Consider the following 19020-nt stretch of genomic DNA (forward strand, 5'->3'; position numbering starts at 1 on the left):
CTGTTCCCACCAAGTTGGGAGCATGAAATTGTCCAAAATGTCTTTGTATGCTGATGCCTTAAGAGTTCCCATCACTGGAACTAAGGGGCCAAACCCAACCCCTGAAAACCAACCCCACACCATAATCCCCCCTCCACCAAATGATTTGGACCAGTGCACAAAGCAAGGTTCATAAAAGACATGGATGAGCGAGTATGGGATGGAGGAACTTGACTGGCCTGCACAGAATCCTGACCTCAACCCGATAAAACATCTTTGGGATGAATTAGAGCAGAGACTGCGAGCCAGTCCTTCTCGTCCAACATCAGTGCCTGACCTCACAAATGCACTTCTGGAAGAATGGCCAAACATTCCCATAGACACACTCCTAAACCTTGTGGACAGCCTTCCCAGAAGAGTTGAAGCTGTTATAGCTGCAAAGGGTGGGCCAACTCAATATTAAACCCTATGGACTAAGACTGGGATGACATTAAAGTTCAGGTGCCCCAATACTTTTGACAATATAGTGTATGAATACTCTACAGAGGAATTGATGGAATTGTTCCATATGTACTGCTATCAGCATAACTGGCCATCCAAATTTAGAATGAGACAAAATTGTGGTCTATACTATGCCTACTATTCCATTGTTGGCTGTATGCTGATCTTTTAATCAAATTCTTTTTATTAGTATTTCAGGTTATACATTATTCCTCATAAACAGAATATAAAAAAACATTCCTTTATATCATATAATACCCCATAACACAGTCAAACTCATCATAAATATATTATCTTAACCCTGCTTTTTTCTTTCACACCCCACCCCTCCTTCCCAAACCCCACCCCTATCACCCTGTTCCCCACCCTCCTCCCCACACAGTTGCTTCTATTAAGATAACCATATCTTGAGCTTGGCAAATCTTGTTACCCAATTAGAGACTCAGTACGTAAAGCTTATACTCTCGTATATCAATTCCCTAGTCCTTGTGCTCCTACCCTCGATGAGGTTTCATGTTTCATTAATCATTTCCTGGCACCATAAGCCCCATATCCTTATGAATTTCCTGTAACTTCCCCTTCTAGTGTAGATTGTGCTTTCTATTCTTACAACTGAATTCATTGTACTGACCCATTCTTCAGAAGTAGGGGGCACTGCTGATAACCATGCTTTTGCGATCAGTTTCCTCGCCTGGTATAAACAACGAACATTTGCTATTACTATGTGGCCTTCCCCAATATTCTTACTAATTAGCCCCAGCACACAAGACTTCGCCTCGTGTTCCAGTCTTATCCCGAACCTAGCATCTATAATGCTTAGGATCTCAGTCCAGTACCTGACTAGTTTCGGGCACCTCCACATTATATGTATAAGATCGCCCGTCTCTAGACATCTGGGGCATTTATCGTCTGGTCTTCGACCGAATCTATACAACTTCTTGGGGGTATAGTAGGCTCTGTGCACCAACAAGAGGTGCGAAGCCCGCTGCGACGGAGAGAAGGACACCAGTGGACCAAGCTCCAATATTCTCTCCCACTGCTCATCACTCAACTCCCCCACATCGGCCTCCCACCCCTCCCTTGCGCGCGAGAGTGGGACTAGTCTAATCGCCCTGGCCATTAATTGGTCATAAATTCCTGATATTAGCCCCTTAAGGCTAGATGCCCTTACCACCTTACTAAGCAGCGACGCACTACACCACTCCAATGCCTTAGTCCTAAATTGTTTATCTAATGCATGCCTGATCTGGAGATAACAATAAAAAGTTTCTTTAGGGATTCCAAACTCCTGTCTCAGGTCCGTGAAGGATTTTAATATATTGCCATCAAATAATTGCACCAGCCTATTTATACCCGACCTTTCCCACAGCCTGTTTATTCCAATAGCTTGTAGTTCTTGTAACTGCCCATTCTGCCATATAGGTGAAAACTCCGTGAAACCCCTATATCCCATTTCAATCTTCACTAACCGCCAAAGTTTTGTAACCAATTTATATGTTGGGAATGCGCATCTTAAAGACCCTGCTTCCAATGCCCCTACCAAGGATTTGTGCGGGTTCCCTGATAAGATGGTTTTTACACTGGTATTCACTTCTCCCCCACATTCGCACCCCCCCAGATGTTGCAACTGGGCCGCCAAGAAATACCTATATGGATGAGGCACCGCCATTCCCCCTTCCCTGTTAGGGCGCTGTAGGGTCTGGAGACTAATCCTGGCCTGTCCCTTCCTCCATATTAACTCGCGAAAGAGAGAATTTATTTTTACAAACCAGTCCCTCCCAATCCAGACCGGTGAGTAATATATACATTAATTGTGGCATCCAAATCATCTTGATCAAATTTACGCGGCCTGCCATAGACAGGGGGAGCCGACACCAGATGTCTTTCTTCCTTTTAAACTTTTCTAGTAGCGGAGCTAGATTGTCTCTAATATACTGGGTTGGATTGTTGGCTAAAACTATACCCAAATACTTGAACTTCTCCACCACCCTAAAACAGGGTATCCCCTGAGGAAGAGAACCAGTAGTCGAGTCAACCGGAAGAAATGTAGATTTCTCCCAATTGATTATTAGCCCCGATACCCTCCCAAACCCTTCCACCAACTGCATTGCCTTTACTAGTGATGGCCCCATATCACCCAGAAATAACAATACGTCGTTGGCATATAACGCTATTCTTTCCTCACCCCCTTTTCTTTTAAAACCCTGCAGACCTGGTGAGTTTCTTATTACCTCCGCAAAAGGCTCCATTGCCAGGGCGAACAGCAGGGGCGACAAAGGACACCCCTGCCTAGTTCCCCTCTCAAGGGAGATCCGCTCTGAGTATGTGTTATTTATTCTTAATCTAGCGCTGGGATGCTGATATAATATCTTAATCCACTTAATGAACAGGGGGCCGAACCCAAATTTTCCCAATACCCACCATAAATAGCCCCATTCCAGGGTGTCAAATGCCTTGGCAATATCCAAGGACAAGACAACCCTGGAACCTGCATTCTCTACCTGCGTCTGGAGATTCAGGTAAGTCCTTCTTATGTTTTTACTGGTAGACCTGTTCTGCATAAACCCAGATTGATCCGGATGGATAAGGGTAGATATACATTTGTTCAACCTGGCTGCCAGGATTTTTGCCAATATCTTGACATCCGTACCCAGCAATGAGATTGGTCTATATGACGATGTATCTAATTGATTTTTCTCCTCTTTCTGAATTAATACTATAATAGCTTCAGACATTGACAAAGGTAATCTACCAACTGCAGCTGACCAATTCAACGTCTTCAAAAGCTCCGGGGCCAACACCTCCCTATATTGTTTATAAACCTCAGAGGGCAATCCATCAGGGCCTGGGGACTTCTGGTTCGGCATATTCTTTATTGCTTGCCCGATTTCCTCCATTGTTATCGGTGCTTCCAGACTATTCATATCTATATCTGATAACACCGGTAAATCAGTACCTTCCAAAAATTTCTCCATCTCTGCTTGTTCAGGGCAGTGACGCGTCTTATATAAATCACTATAGAATTCTACGAATGTTTCATTAATTACCCGAGGGTCTGATGAGATACCCCCTTCAGTTGTTCTAATCATGGGAATTATTGAAGAGGGTGAATTAGTTTTGGCCAATAAGGCCAACGTCCGACCCACTCTTCCCCCCCCCCCCCCTCAAAGTTCCTCTGCTTCTGGAAAAATTTCCTGTTTTCTGCTCTTCTAATTTCTTCCTTTTTATATTCTTGTTGCTTCCTTAACCAGAGTTGGATCTAGTACGTACTTTCTTTCTGACTCCAAAACCTCTTCCCTAATTATCTCTCCCCTTGCCCTTGTTTGCTTCTTTATTTTTGCTATCTGTTGAATCAATAGCCCTCTGAGGTATGCCTTTAAGGAATCCCAAATCACACCCCCCCGAGGCAGTGCCCGTATTAAATTCAATAAATTCTCTCAATCTTAAATTTATTTCATCCCTATTCCCCACTAACTCCAACCATGTTGGATTTAATGTCCATATTCTCAGGCCACCACTATCCCGCATGGTTATTGTCAATATCAGTGGCGAGTGATCGGACACCCCCCTTGGACGATATTCAATTCTACCTATTAAGGGTTGGACTTTGATTACCAATGGCCATATCAATACGGGAGAGAGTGTGGTGGGACCCCGAGAAGCAAGAATATTGCTGACTAATAGGGTTACGGGCTCTCCACAAGTCACACCACCCAACCTCCTCGAGAAACTGCGCCAGCCTTCCCTCTGACACTCTACCTCCCCTAAGCCCCGGCGGGAACCGATCTAGCCTATCAAGCACAGTATTAAAATCCCCTACTATAATGACCGGGACATTTCTCTTATCCTCCAGTAACCCCAGTAGCAGGAGCAGGATCTCCATCTTAAATAGGGGGGATATACAGATTTGCTATGACAAATGGCCTACCCTCAATCAAACAATACAAAAAAATAAAACTACCCAATCTATCAATACTGACATCCCTGCAGGAAAACATCAACCCCCTCCTAATCAAAATACTAACTCCCCTTGAGTAGGATGAGTACACTGAATGACATTGTGTCTGGAATTTTTTATTTTTAATTAATAATTTAGTCTCGCCAGTCAGATGAGTTTCCTGCAGGCATATCACTTCGGTAGCATAAGATTCTAATTCCTGGAATACAGTAGCTTTTTCGTAGACTCGCTCATCCCCCTAATGTTCCAGGAACTTATACCAAATGTTCTAGGCTGCATTCAAAATATACAACAAGGAATAATACCGGCAATGCAAAAACCGGCGTAAAATGAACCTTCTACTTATATATAAAGAAGTCACGGCCATAAAATGGCGCTGTTCTAGACCAGCGCTATTCTGTATAAAACTACAAAGAAGAAATCTCCAACATCTATTTTGATAATACCAATTCACCACATGTGCCCTTATTCCCCCTGGCCTTTTGGCCTTTTGCATCAAATCATTGGTACCCCCTCTTGCCACACTCAGTGCTAATATTGTGAGGCGGGGACCGAGAGTCCCCCCCACCCTCCCACCTCTATCTAAGGCGGTGTTCTTAATCCTACTAATTCTTATTCTTATAGACTTTAGGTATTTACACTTCATTTCTTTCACCTTCAAAAATTCTTTTAGCAGTGCTCTGTGAATTTTAACCTTTTTTATTACAACTGTGATACCCCACCCTTTAAATAATCCCTCCCCCCCCTTGCCTACCTCGGCGTGCCCTAGGGGTCTTCCTTGTGACCTTTCTAATCCCCACACCCCACTTCATCCACTCCCCCCCCCCCCCCCCAATCCCTTCTCACCCCCCCTCCCCCCCTGTAAACCCCTCACCCCGAGGGCCAAAAAGACCCCCGTCACCAACCTAAACTTTGCTCTCAACCTTCGCTCCATCCACCCACCCCTCTCCCTCCCAACCCCTACTGCTGCAAAAAAAAAAAAAAACACATCCTTAAACCCGTTTTCCTATAAGTGAAAAAAGAAAAAACAGTAAAAAACTTTCATTTGCATGTATACGATTTCATCTTTATAAGTTCTTTGTTCTCTTCAAGCCAGTCCGGGACTCCTTTAACAGATTAAAAAAAACGGATAGTCCCTAGGCCTCAATACGCAACCGTGTTGGATATAATAAAACATATGGTATATTATAGTTCCGTAGGGTACGTTTAATGTCCAAAAAACCTGCTCTTCTCCTTTGTAGGTCCGGGGAATAATCTGGATATATCGAGATTCTAGCACCATTAAAGAAAATATCTCCTTTTTCTCTAGATTTTTGCATTAAATTCAACTTATCTTTATAACTGAAAAATCTCATTATCATTGGTCTCGGGCGATCTCCTGAGTATGCTGACCTGGAAGGCACTCTATGGGCTCGCTCGATAGAGAAAAGATGTGAAAAGGCCTCAGCCCCAAAAACCTCCTTAAACCACTTTTCCATAAATTCTTCAGGGCGCGGACCCTCACTTTTCTCGGGGAGACCCATCACTCTCACATTTTGTCTTCGCGACCTGTTCTCCCATTCATCCATTTTGAGCTTGTTGTTATCTAGCTGAGCTTGCATTTTTTAAAAATCCTGCCGCATTGGGAGTACAATATCTTCTACTTGATTAACCCTTTCCTCCACACCTTTAATTCTCTCCACTTGTTTAATACTGCCAAATTGTGCGTTTAGGGCTTTTAACTCTTCCCACATCTCGCTTATCGAGCTCCTGCAAGCATTTATAGCGCATAGTACCTCTTTTAAGGTGGGTTCTTGTTCACTAACAGCGGCTGTATTGGGGATACTCTCCCCTGTTCCTCCCGGGTGCTCCCTCTCAGGACTTTTTTTATTCATTGTTCTCGTGCTAACTGCCGGGTTATCAGGTCCTTTCCCCAGGCTCTTTCTGTCCCCCGAACCCCCTACTGACGTTTTCCCCGGAGGTGGCTGATTGCTCTTAGCTGGAGACTGCGAGGAGCTATGAGCAAATTTTTCCAATTTCGCTGCAGTTGCCAATGCGGCCACATTTTGGGTCCCCTTCTCCTTTTCCTTGACTGATCGGGTAGCTTGGATAGGCATATTTTCCTGGGGCTGCTGCTGCTGATTTTCCCCCTTCTTCCTAGTCATAACAAGCTAGGGCACTTTGGGTGCTATTTAGCCCACCCGCCTGACCTAACCACCAGACTGTCCCTCTATACTATACTATACTACTACTACTGTACTATACAGTTGTATAAAGCTTCAAATTCTTTACCTCTCTCCAATTAGTTTTGAGGGATGATTGCAGGGTTCTTGCAGAGGACCCATCCAGACCCAGTGATCTCCAGTCGGGATCTCCTCACATTCGCCACCTGTCCTTCACCGCCAGACGTGGCTGGCGCAATCTCCGCCGCTCTCTCCTATGTCCGTCACGGACTTGGATCGTACAGCCTCTCGCGGTATCTGCAGGTGTCTGCAGTGTGTCGCTAGGCGACCAGGCACAGGGGCGGTGATAAGTCCGGGCTTCCCCTCACAGCTCAGCTCAACAGCACGGCAGACCAGCAAATCCGTCCACGGCCCCCTCGCTTGTCACCACCGCCATTCAGAGTGTCTTTCCTCAATCAGCAGCCAGTGGAGACCTTAGATATCATAGGCAGGAACCGGGAGCTCACAAAGCATTCACACGGCTGGATAAGCCCATCCAGACATCAGGCTAGTGCAGCATCAGGGCTGGAGACGGGAGAGAGCACACACTCCACCGCTCACACCTGCATCCGGTCACGCCCCCCCCCCCCCCCAGATCTGTATTCTGATCTTTTAATCCATGTTATTAAAAGCTTTATTTTAAGATGCCCTTATTTTTCCAGCTGATGGAGAGTTGGTACTCCTTGGATAAAAAGTCTCGGAACAAATACATGAAGCGAGCGGCCCATCTGCCTGACCCTTGCTTTTCAGTCTTTCAGCCAGATTTGTATTTTGGATCCGTATCTGAATCATTTCAAGAGAAGGTTGATCAGTACAGCCACCAAGTCACCACGGAGGAAAGCAACGCTTACTACAAGTCCAATATTGCAGCTGATAGGTATGTAGCAGTTTTTGTTATGGTGTAAACTTATTTTAGGATGTTGAGATGCACATTTATTAAAAAGCAGGGCCCTCTGATTCCTACTGTATTAAAGTGTATTGTATTTGTACTGTCTGTACCTTCAAGTTGTAAAGTGCTGTGTAAACTGTCAGCGCTAAATAAATCCTGTATATCAATAATAATAATAATGGATGTAAACCTGCATGTTTCACGTGATATTACAGCTTTTTTCCCCCCCGTTAAAATAAGATGTTATACTTACCTGCTCTGTCCAATGGTTTTGCATAGAGCTGTCCCTTAACTTCTTTTCTGCAGACCCCTGCCGGTGCTTTCCCCTCTTCCTTGTGAGTAGCAAGCTGTGTGCTATGTGAGCACCTGTATGGGCACGGTCCCAAGCCGGGCTGTGTCCATCCATAGACGCAGTGCAAAGTAGTTGCGCCCCTTGATCCTTTTCTTTTCTGAACAGTGTGTATTCCCTTATATGGGTGCCTTTGCACCCAGGGTGGTGGTGGGAGGTAAAAACACTGTCCAAAGAGGAGAAAAAGTGAGTCCTAATACAACTCAAATGGTGTAGGTCCTCTACTCCATGAGTGCATCAGGAGAAATTAGAGGACTTTTTCCTGATGTTGGACACTACACCATGGATGGGATTTTTACCTTACCTGGTTTACGATTCTCCCCCACCCCCCAGACCATGTGCATCCTTATCTGATTTTGAGGCAACGGGTGCTTTGCTTTTATTACTAGGCTGATATAACAGTTGGTCTGTCTGATGTATATTTTATATAGTCGCTCCAGCTCCTAGGAAAGTTTGCGAAACGTGTTGAGCACAACCCACATATGCTAATATAGTCAGAATTGAGAGATTATTTGTGTAATCAGTGACATTGTGCAGTACTTTATCAGCCTCCTATGATATAGAAATAATTCTTAAGGCTGTGTAATATGCAATTTTCTAGTTATTAATCATGTATGCCTATCTGTGCCTTAAGTCCCATTATCCTAATTTGTTTTTTGTTCTGATGTGCCATACAGGAATGTTTGCTTAACCTGCAAGGGAATCCTTGTTTTGCATTAGAACAAGATGTGTTGAGGCTCAAGCAATAGATTGAGCGATCTTCTTTCCTGCCCCCACTCGATTCTTCCATCAACTCTAACTGAAATTGTTTTTGTTTGTTTTTTTGTGGGGGGCTCCCTTCTGCTGGGAGATTTGAACCATCTATGGCCGGCTTAAGGTAGTTCCTTCTTTCGCCTCATTCAAAAGATTGCTCTTCCATCCCTGTTCACCAAAAGAGGATTCCCCTCCAATTTCCTAATGTGATTTTTTTTCATCCCTAATGGACCCTGGAAGGTTACACTGACTTCTATTTCCACCATCTCTGTGTCTTGGGCAGACCATCATCCTGTGGTCTAAATGATTGGATTCCGCATTTTCTTGTCAAGGTGCACTCTACTAGATCTGTGAGCGTTTCTTTGGGCTTCTAGACATCAAGCAACTGTTTACAGAACGTTTTCTCTAAGTTCTACCAGGTAGATGTTTCGGCCACATCTGATTCCAGCTTCAGGCGAAAGGTCTTTCAGGTGGTTCTTTGAGTTGCAGCCAGTCCCCAGTTTTCTTTTGTTTTGTTTTTTTTGGGACTGTTAGTGATTGCTGTGTTGGCCACCACTCATTGGGACTTTTTTTTTTACGTCCCAAAAGTTGGACTTCCTTTGTCCCTCAATGAATAAGAAAGAATATAGGATGTTTATACTCCCCACAAAATACTTGTCTTCCATTAAGGGAAGTAGGTCCCACCCTCTGTTTTTGAAAATGCTCTTGGTACTGCTATACCACAAAACTGAGGTGTGCTGGTGGTGGGAGGGTAGTTATTGGGGCTGTCCTACAGTGGTGTTTTGTTTTTGTTTTTTTACCTTACCTTTTACCTTATCTAATAAACCCATTTATCATGTCTAATTTGCATTCCATGCCCATTTGTGGTACACCTCATTTGAAGTCCCAGGGCACAGGTCTGTCTTTTTGTGTGGTTGTTAGGGATGGAGGTGCACCACTGGTGACACCAGACTACTTTTTATAAAAAAATTCCCATGTCCTATCCTCCTGTAGGAAGCAGTATGAACTTGAAGGATAAAGACTTCTCTGTGTCCCTCAATGGAATGCAAGAAAATTTTTTAATGGTGATGACAAAAATCCAAATTTTTGTGCCTGCAGATTGAGGACGTTGCTGCAGCTCAAATGGCAGAGAGCGCTGTGTGATCCTGGAGAGGCTGTGGGGCTTTTGGCAGCTCAGAGTATCGGGGAGCCATCTACGCAAATGACACTGAACACTTTCCACTTTGCTGGCAGAGGAGAAATGAATGTCACGTTGGGTATTCCCAGGTTAGTGGTGTAGTGAAAGCCTCTATTCATCATCTGTATTGTAATTTCCACGCATACTGCCATAATTCACTTTCCTATTGCCGCTTTACACAGTGGGGTCAGTTTATATAGGAGGGCAAAACTGATGTCAGCTCTCTGTTTTATACTCTGCTCCTCTGTGTTTGCTATGGCTTGCTTTTTACAGCCCAGTCATAAAATGTGAGGCAGGCTGTGACTCTTAGAGTTACTATGTGATTGGAGTAGAGATTGTTACCTCACTTTGAGGATCCATGCACACTGGGCTTAAAAAAACATCTGTTTTTGTACAAAGTTTAGAAAAGTTTTAAGTTTTTTCTGCCAGTAAGCTCCAATCAGAAATGCGAACCAGAAGGTTTTTTTTTTTCCTACCTCTAAACGTTGAGCTCAAAATATGCCTGTAAACGTTCTAATGTGCATGGACACATAGGATAACACTGAGCTGCTTCTACAGGCAAAACAAAAAACTCCTGTAGAAGCAACGTTTTTTAAGTCAGCGTGCATGGAGCCTAACAGGTCATAGCGTGCATGGAGCCAGAAGGTGCTCACCTTCTGGCTCCATTGAAACTAGCTATCCCACCTTTACAGCCGCCCTTATCTACTGCTGCTGGCGTGACGTTAAAGCCATCGCACACCTTACAATCTGACAATAAAATCTCCTTTCTACCAACAATTGAGGTTCAAGGGCCTGCCCAATTGAATAGTTCAAGAAGGTCCTCATATTACTTAGTTTGGTAAATCAAAAGTAAAGTGTACCAAGATTGTACAGTCTGCGCCACGTGCTTCAATCACAAACCACGCACACACACATGGCTTTAGAAGATTCTCAGTTTGTTAGGATGATTATGACAGCAACAGACAAAAAGGGTATGATATCTTGTGTGTGTATATAGAACTTTATTAGCACAAGTTCAAGACTCTGCTAAATTTCCCCGCAGAAGACAATGGGAGGAAGATGTGGACCACGTAGGTGGTAAGCAGTTGGAAGCCTACCTAGTGTCCATCCCTCTTCTGTCCATCCCTCTTCTGTCCATCCCTCTTCTGTCCATATCGGGATCTCAAAAGCTATCACTACTCTTTTCTTTTGCATAGTGTCTACAGGACACCTGAAAAACTTTAAAAATGGGGCAGACGGGGCACACCTAAGTCCTAAGTGCAATGCTGAAGAGGCAATCTAATGCATATGTTCTGAAGATGTCCAAAACTGTTTAGATACTGTCGTCACTATTTCCTCAGTATTTGCCACCTCTATACAGTATGACTCAATGGTTTGTCTCCTGGGAGCACTAGACGAGGAGTTGTATTCACCTCCTATCTAAACTACTGTTTTATGTCCCCCTTTATGTTGCTCATAAACAGATTGCCCAGTTGGGGCTTTCCCCACACTCCACCACTCTCCAACAGTGGATTACTCAGGTTAGCTCTATGAGAATACAGAAAAAACATACTTGGCAGCATCAAAATGCCCCTAAAAAACTTACAACAATTTGGCAATCGTGGCTAGACACTCCAGGCTTAGCACACTTCCAGCTAATTAAGGATAAGTTTTTACAGATCCAATTGAGCTTTCATAATGAATTAAGGGTAGGAACCGCTGATGGGTCTGTGACCGACACTTAATCAGCTTTTATTGTTAGATTGAACAACTACCTTATGCAACTGCAATGCTTAAAGCGAACCTCCACCCAAAAGGGGTAGCTTCGTTTGTCCGCTGAGACAGGTAAGTGTTCTTATATTAAAAGCCAGCACCAACCCCCACTTACTGTATTAAAGTGGACGTAAACCTGATTCTTGAATTTTGAACGAAGCACATATATCTGTAGTGCTTACTTATCTCTCTCCAAAGCCCTGTGTTCTGTGTCTTTCTGCTGCTCTATTCTTCTGTTATCTGACAAGTTCTCCGACAACCAAGATAAAACCATTACAAAAAAAAAAATGAAATTTGTGTTGGGGTGGCTGCTACAAATAGATTAGCAGAGAGCTGATCTGTTCACAGCACATCTTCCTTCCTCTGCGTGTGTGTGTGTGTGTGTGTGTGTGCCTTTCCTCCAATCAGCTGTTACATCGTGTGTGCCCAGACTTCACTCTGCTGAACAGGAAGAAAAAAATTCTAACACCGATGTGCACTTTCTAAAGAATGTGGCAAGCTGTAGACAGCAGATATACATGTAAAACTTATGTAGGAGGATTTGTTTCATCTCTGTGTATCTGAGGCTGTTCACTTCATTGGGTATATGTGAGGGTTTACATCCACTTTAATACCCTGGAGAGGAGCAGTTCTTTCATCATGAGTAAAGAGGTGTGCTTGGACTACAGAACACCCCCCCCCCTCCCGTCTTATCTCTGTAGCAGGGCTTGTGGTCTGTAGTCCACTGAGAGAAATTGCAACAAGCTATCTCCTAACACAATCATTTTGTAAATGAAACCAATGTGGCAGTTTGATGCACATTGTTTTAAAGCGGGGGTCCACCCACACCGCCAAAAAAAATAAATATTAAAAGCCAGCAGATACAAATACTGCAGCTGCTGACTTTTAATACATGGCCACTTACCTGTCCCAGGGTCCAGCGATGTCGGCAGGCGACGCCGAGAACCCGCTCGGTTCTCGGCAGCTGCCGCCGCCATCCTAGGTGAGGGAATCAGGAAGTGAAGCGTTGCGGCTTCACTTCCCAGTTCCCTACTGCGCATGCGCGAGTCGCGCTGCGCGTCCCAAGTGGTCCCCGCTCTCTCCTGGGAGCTGTGTGTTTCCCAGGAGACAGCGCGGTGGGGACGGGAAGAGGCGTAGACTCCCATGGGAGTCTATGCCGGAAGTGGGTGCAAATACCTGTCTTAGACAGGTATCTGCACCCCCCTCCCCTCTGAAAGGTGCCAAATGTGACACCGGAGGGGGGGAGGGTTCAGAAAAGCAGGAGTTCCATTTTTGTGTGGAACTCCGCTTTAACAAAAGTAGCCATCTAGTTAGGGTTTGCATCTATTTTTACTTTATTTTTATTTCCCCTATCCATTTTTAAATGTCTCTGCTTCTGATCTCCTGCAGCTTCTTTGCAATCACTTCTTGTCTACAATTACTCTATTGGACATTGTATGTTGTCTCTACTGGAAGTGAATGGTGACAACTTAGGAGTACAATTGGGAGACGGTGACAATCTGTTGTCACTATATAACCTGGTTCTTCTTTGAAGGCTCACTAGGTATTATTTTAATGAAAGCTGTAGATATAAATAGATTGAGAATTACTTTTGAAATTGCATTACCCTGTTAAAGTTTTAAAGAAGAGATTTAGTAGCTAATGGGCAGTGCTCTGACACTGTAGAAATTGTGATGGGAAAGGTGGGGGTTGTACATAACTGACCAGTTTAAGCACTGCACTGAGTATATGAAATGACCCTAATATTTTTTTACAGGCTTAGAGAAATTCTGTTAATTGCCAGCTCCAATATTAAAACTCCTATGATGCGAGTTCCTGTCCTAACCACCAAGAGAGCCTTAAAGAGGGTGCAGGCCCTGAAGAAAAGGCTTACTCGAGTGTGTCTCGCAGAGGTAAGTAAACAGATTAAATGTTATTCAGCAAGACCTTTGCATATCATCCCTGTGCTGACTTATTAAATAAACCTGTTATAAAAAGAAAATATGAATAGATTTTGGTTGGTTGTATCTAAAATATAAGCTTTTTTATTTTGTTAGATCAGGGGAATATTAGAATGCCTTTTTTGATGTGTTTGTCCCCTCTACGGAGACTCTGTGAACTACATAAATTCTGTTAGCTATTCCTAATCTATCCAAAACTGGATAATTTTAATTGGATTTAATTTGTGTGAAATTTGTATGTTTTGTTATTATGTAATGACAGGGGACCTCCATGGGAGTTTGCAGTGCATGCTAGGTTTTTTATGTAAATCTAGTTCCGACTGCATACTTTTTGGTAGCCTGTCTATAACTGAATTCTGTCCATGAATGGCTCAGTAAGACCAAACTATGTTACTGGGTCAAGCATTGCTTCTTATTAAACGTTCATATGCAAATATGGAAAATAATCGGCTAGCTAATATATTTCTATCTACCAAAAAACTTTCTGTATTGCTGACTTTACTGGTACCAGAGCAGGATGGTCACATACGTATTGAAAAAAATTATATATTTTTATTAAAAAATCACTATAAAAATGTTTTCAAAATATAGAAAATTATTCTCAGGTACAATGTAGGCCACATTAATAAATTGCCACCAATTATCCTTTCTATGTGATCCAAGGGGTCAACACCTTTCACAACCTACTTCTTCAGGACTTCCTTGGCTTAATGGCAAAGAAATGGCCTACTCAAAAAAGAAAACGTACATAAACACCAAATCGTGAAGTACATAGTCTTGTATATAAATTATTAAGCATATCCTGTCAAACTTACACATCACATTAGGAATATAGCTTTATGATGGCGATAGGACATTCACTGTGGGTATAAATGTGGATGTATTTCAAATTCAGATTGCAGTCAATAGAAATATGTACATGGGTGGACCTTGTGGCAACCCCCCCCCCCCCCCCCCAAAAAAAAAATATATAGTGTGTGTGTGTGTGTGTGTGTGTGTGTGTGTGTGTGTGTGTGTGTGTGTGTATGTATGTATGTGTATATGTGTATATATATATATATATATATATATATATAGAGTCAAGAAGTTGGCCAAAGAATGTTGTATCGCATATAGGGGCTTTAAGGTAGAAGATATCAGAGAACATTTTGGGCAAATATCAACTGTTGTTTACAATACAAAACCCTCTTCCATTGCCAGGAAAAAGATCAATCGTGGAATATAACCTGTACTCACAATTAGTAATATGAGGTACATTGCATTCAAAAGGGAAAAAGACAAAACCTGTCCATAGTTACAGATCTATAAGAACTGTTACCTGTAGGCTTCCCATCTGTTCAAAACTTCTCGGCCTTTTGACCAAGATCAAGTGTAGTATCTGTTCTTATCAGTTACCAGTGGAGTTGCTGTGCTACTGTCCCTGGCCTACGGCGGTAGGTTAGGGGTGGCGTTGGCTATGCAAATCCACTGGTGTGATGGTAACCTGGAAGGTTAGTATTGGGGGGTCCCAAACTGGACTGACCAACAAATGGAGAGCCGGGAGTAGGTCCCCTCTTGAGAAGGCTGGAAGGGTTACCCCCTGGTAGGGATGGAGAGGCAGGCACTGGTCTGGGCCGGGTCCTGAAAAAAGCCTGTGGTGTATGTGCCCCTGGAGTAGCAGTCCAGGGGTGCCATAATTCTCACCGCGAGTGGGGTCTCACTTCGAGTTTTATGGGTACCATAGGTCACTGCACCATACACACTTTTTTCACACCTGCCTCTTGGGCCGGGCCTTTTGGCTAGGGCCAGAGGAATTTTTATTCCTGGCCAGAAGGCTGGCCATTGTATTGCACAATGGCACCTTGCACTTTCTCCACTTCCCTTTTCCCCACTTTTATGTGTGTTTGTCACTTCGTCTTTTATTCTTGGTGGTTGGTGTACACGTTTTATTTCACATTTTGACTGGTAGGGTGTAGGTCCTCGGGCCTGCCCTGAAAGTCTTGGGAGAGGGGGTGGACATGGACTTCTGGCTTGGTTTACCCTCTCTCAGTATCATGTCTTTGTACAAAAGCGAAAGTACATGGAAACACGAGTACAAAATTGGCAACAAATTAGAAGTACAAGGAGAATATCTAGAGCAGGGGTAGGCAACCTTCACCACTTCAGCCCCGAAAGATTTGGCTGCTCAATGACCAGGCCATTTTTTTGCGATACGGCACTGCGTCGCTTTAACTGACATCCTTTTTTTTCCCACAAAAAGCGCTTTCTTTTGGTGGTATTTGATCATCTCTGCGGTTTTTATTTTTTGCGATATAAACAAAACAAGAGCGACAATTTTGAAAAAAACACAATATTTTGTACTTTTTGCTATAATAAATATCCCCAATTTTTTTTTAAAAAAAGCATATTTTTTCCTCAGTTTAGGCCGATATGTATTCTTCTACATATTTTTGGTAATAAAAATCGCAATAAGCATATATTGATTTGTTTGTGCAGAAGTTATAGCATCTACAAAATAGGGGAAAGATTTATGGCATTTTTTTTTTAATAGTAATGGCGGTGATCAGCGATTTTTATCGGGAATGCGACATTATGGCGGACAGATCGGATACTTTTGGCACATTTTTGGGGACCATTGTCATTTATACAGCGATCAGTGCTATAAAAATGCACTTATTACTGTGTAATTGTCACTGGCAGGGAAAGGGTTAACAGTGGGGGGCGATCAAGGGGTTAATTGTGTGTCCTAGGGAGTGATTCTAACTGGGGCGATGGGACTGCCATACTTGGTATGAACAACAGATCGCTCTCCTCACCCCTGACAGCACTGAAATCTGTCTGTTTACATTGACAAATCTCCGTTCTGTCTCTGTGTGGAGCGATTGCGGGTGCCCGGCAGTCATCGCGACCGCCGGGCACACGCTCCAGCGTCTTGGCGCACACGCGCCCCCCAGTGGTCGAAAGGTGAACCGACGTAAGGTAGCGTCGTTTTGCCCTGCGGCGGCTGGTCGGGAAGGGGTTAAAGTGGATGTAAACCCCCCAAAAAATGTTTTAATTAAGGCTTGCACCTTGTACAGTATAGGATTTCATGTCATCTGTGCCCAGTCTAACCACAAAGAGTTAATCCAGCTCTGAGCAGTCCTCTTATCTTTTTTCAGTGAGATAAAAATGGACAGACAGGAGTCCATTTCTCCCCCTTGCTGTGAGTGACAGGTGATTTACATATCTAATGCACAAGCCTGAGAGAGACATCCTGTGTACTTCAGATCCCCCCCTCTTTCTTCTCCAGCTCTCCCAGGATTGGCTGCTCCACACCTCAGCATGATTGGGCACGCTGAAGTCATGTGGTGACCTTTCTGGGTTTTGACTGGATGTTAGAGATCATAGCAGAAGTTCAGTGTAAGAAATACACAGGGGAAAACACATTTTGACAAGGGGAGTGTAGAGGTGGGCGGGGAGTCTACTGACATCACGACTCCACCCACTGAGCTCCAGACAACAGACCCGCCCACAGAATCTGCAGTTTTTTTGGGTCTCATAACAGACAGAGGGGAGACATTTGGGAGGTAAGGATACATGCAGGAGGCATGTATATTCTTATAGATAACCACTATGGCAGTAGTTTAGAAAGGATGAGATTGGGTTTACATCCACTTTAAAGAGGTGGAGATCTATGTGAACAACATGGGAAAAAGGGGGTGCGGTTTGGACAGGGGTGGTTAAAACATGTCTTAACTATGGGGTTTTACCACCCCCTGAACTGCAAATATAAATTAAACCTTACTGTTCTGAGCCCCTTGTAAGGCTGCATTCACACTGATGTGCTGCTGTTTACCTGCACCGTGTAACATTGGTACCCACATGCTGACCGCATAGGCACCACATTCAGCTCTGGCGCTTTAAATGTGCACAGAATGCACCTTTCCCACATCGTGTTCTGGTGTGAACCGGCCCTTATACTAAAACTTATAAAACCCCTAATAGTGATATTAACCAGTTCCGGACCGCCGCATGCCGATATACGTCCTAAGTTTGAAGAGGAATATCGCTGTTATAATCCCGGTATCCTCTTCTTCTGCCGGCGGGCCGCTTTCCAATAATAGTGATCTCTGCAGTGGATTCGTCGCAAGATCACTTTTATCTGCGGTGGGAGAGGGGGCCCCCCATGCTGCGGTAAGCGGCAGAGGCGATCGGATCATTTCTCATGCTGGTTGTGGAAACAAGTGAGGAGAAGATGGTCCCCACCCGTCTCCATACCATTGCAGGGCGGAAGTGATGTCAAAATGGCACTTCCACCCATAGCTCTTAAAGGGCCTTTTTTTTTCATTTTTTTTTTTTTAAATGACAAAATTTCTGGATACCAGGGTTATGGCAGCTAGCTAGCTGCTGCCATAACAACTCTTCAAAGTACTGATGTAAAACTGCGGTGGGCGGTCCGTAAGTGGTTAAGGGTCCATTCAACCCATGCCAAGGCAAGGAGCTGTGAAAAATATGGTTTGTCAATGGGAGCAGTTCATACTGGTGCCTTATATACAGGGGGTATGCGGAGAGAAAAAACTAGAGCAAGCTCTGCTTTTTTTCAGCACAACGCAATGCATGATCAACATGTGTCAGCGCAACAGGAGAGACAGTAGGCCAGCACAAGGTTGACTCCTCTGTTGTGCCATTGACCCTTTGCATGTTCCGAGTGAGGAGAAGATGGCCCCCACCCATCTCCATATCATTGCTGGACGGAAGCAACGTCAAAACGTCACTTCCGCCCATAGCTCTTAAAGGGACTTTTTTTTTTTTTTTTTCAAATAACATTTTTCTTCTTGCATTTTAATGTAAATATGAGATCTGAGGTCTTTTTGACCCCAGATCTCGTATTTAAGAGGTCATGCTTTTTTATTATTACAAGGGATGTTTACATTCCTTGTAATAGGAATAAAAGTGACACAATATTTTTTTTTTTTAAAAGAACAGTGTGAAAATAAAAGGTAAAAAAAATAAGAAAAAAAAAATATATTTTTTTTAAACGCTCCTCGTCCTGCAGAGCTCTCATGCAGAAGTGAACGCATACGTCAGTAGCGCCCGCATATGAAACTGGTGTTTAAACCACACGTGTGAGGTATCGCCGTGATCGGTAGAGGGAGAGCAATAATTCTAGCCCTAGACCTCCTTTGTAACTCAAAACATGCAACCTGTAAAATTTTTTACGTCGCCTATAGAGTTTTTTTTGGCTGAAAGTTTGTCGTCATTCCATGAGCGGGTGCAATTTTGAAGTGTGACATGTTGGGTATCAATTTACTCGGTGTAACATTATCTTTCACAATATAAAAAAAAATTGGGCTAACTTTACTGTTGTCTTATTTTTTAATTTTAAAAAAGTGTATTTTTTTCCAAAAAAAGTGCGCTTGTAAGACCGCTGCGCAAATATGGTGTGACAAAGTATTGCAACAACCACCATTTTATTCTCTAGGGTGTTAGAAAAAAACATGTATAATGTTTGGGGGTTCTAAGTAATTTTCTAGCAAAAAACCTGTTTTTAACTTGTAAACAA

At 43.4% G+C, this 19020-nt stretch overlaps 1 protein-coding gene across 1 annotated transcript in view; it reads left to right on the forward strand.

Annotated features, from left to right (window-relative positions):
- Positions 1-19020, forward strand: part of POLR1A (RNA polymerase I subunit A) — a 228670-nt gene that overhangs the window by 112245 nt on the left and 97405 nt on the right. Inside the window, exons 24-26 of the mRNA XM_073610963.1 lie at positions 7302-7516; positions 9729-9896; positions 13316-13451. Of these exons, the coding sequence (XP_073467064.1) occupies positions 7302-7516; positions 9729-9896; positions 13316-13451 (519 nt within the window). The remainder of the gene's footprint in view (positions 1-7301; positions 7517-9728; positions 9897-13315; positions 13452-19020) is intronic.

This window comes from Aquarana catesbeiana, linkage group LG01 (genome assembly GCF_042186555.1).
Source record: "Aquarana catesbeiana isolate 2022-GZ linkage group LG01, ASM4218655v1, whole genome shotgun sequence".
In the NCBI taxonomy this organism is placed as follows: Eukaryota; Metazoa; Chordata; class Amphibia; order Anura; family Ranidae; genus Aquarana; species Aquarana catesbeiana.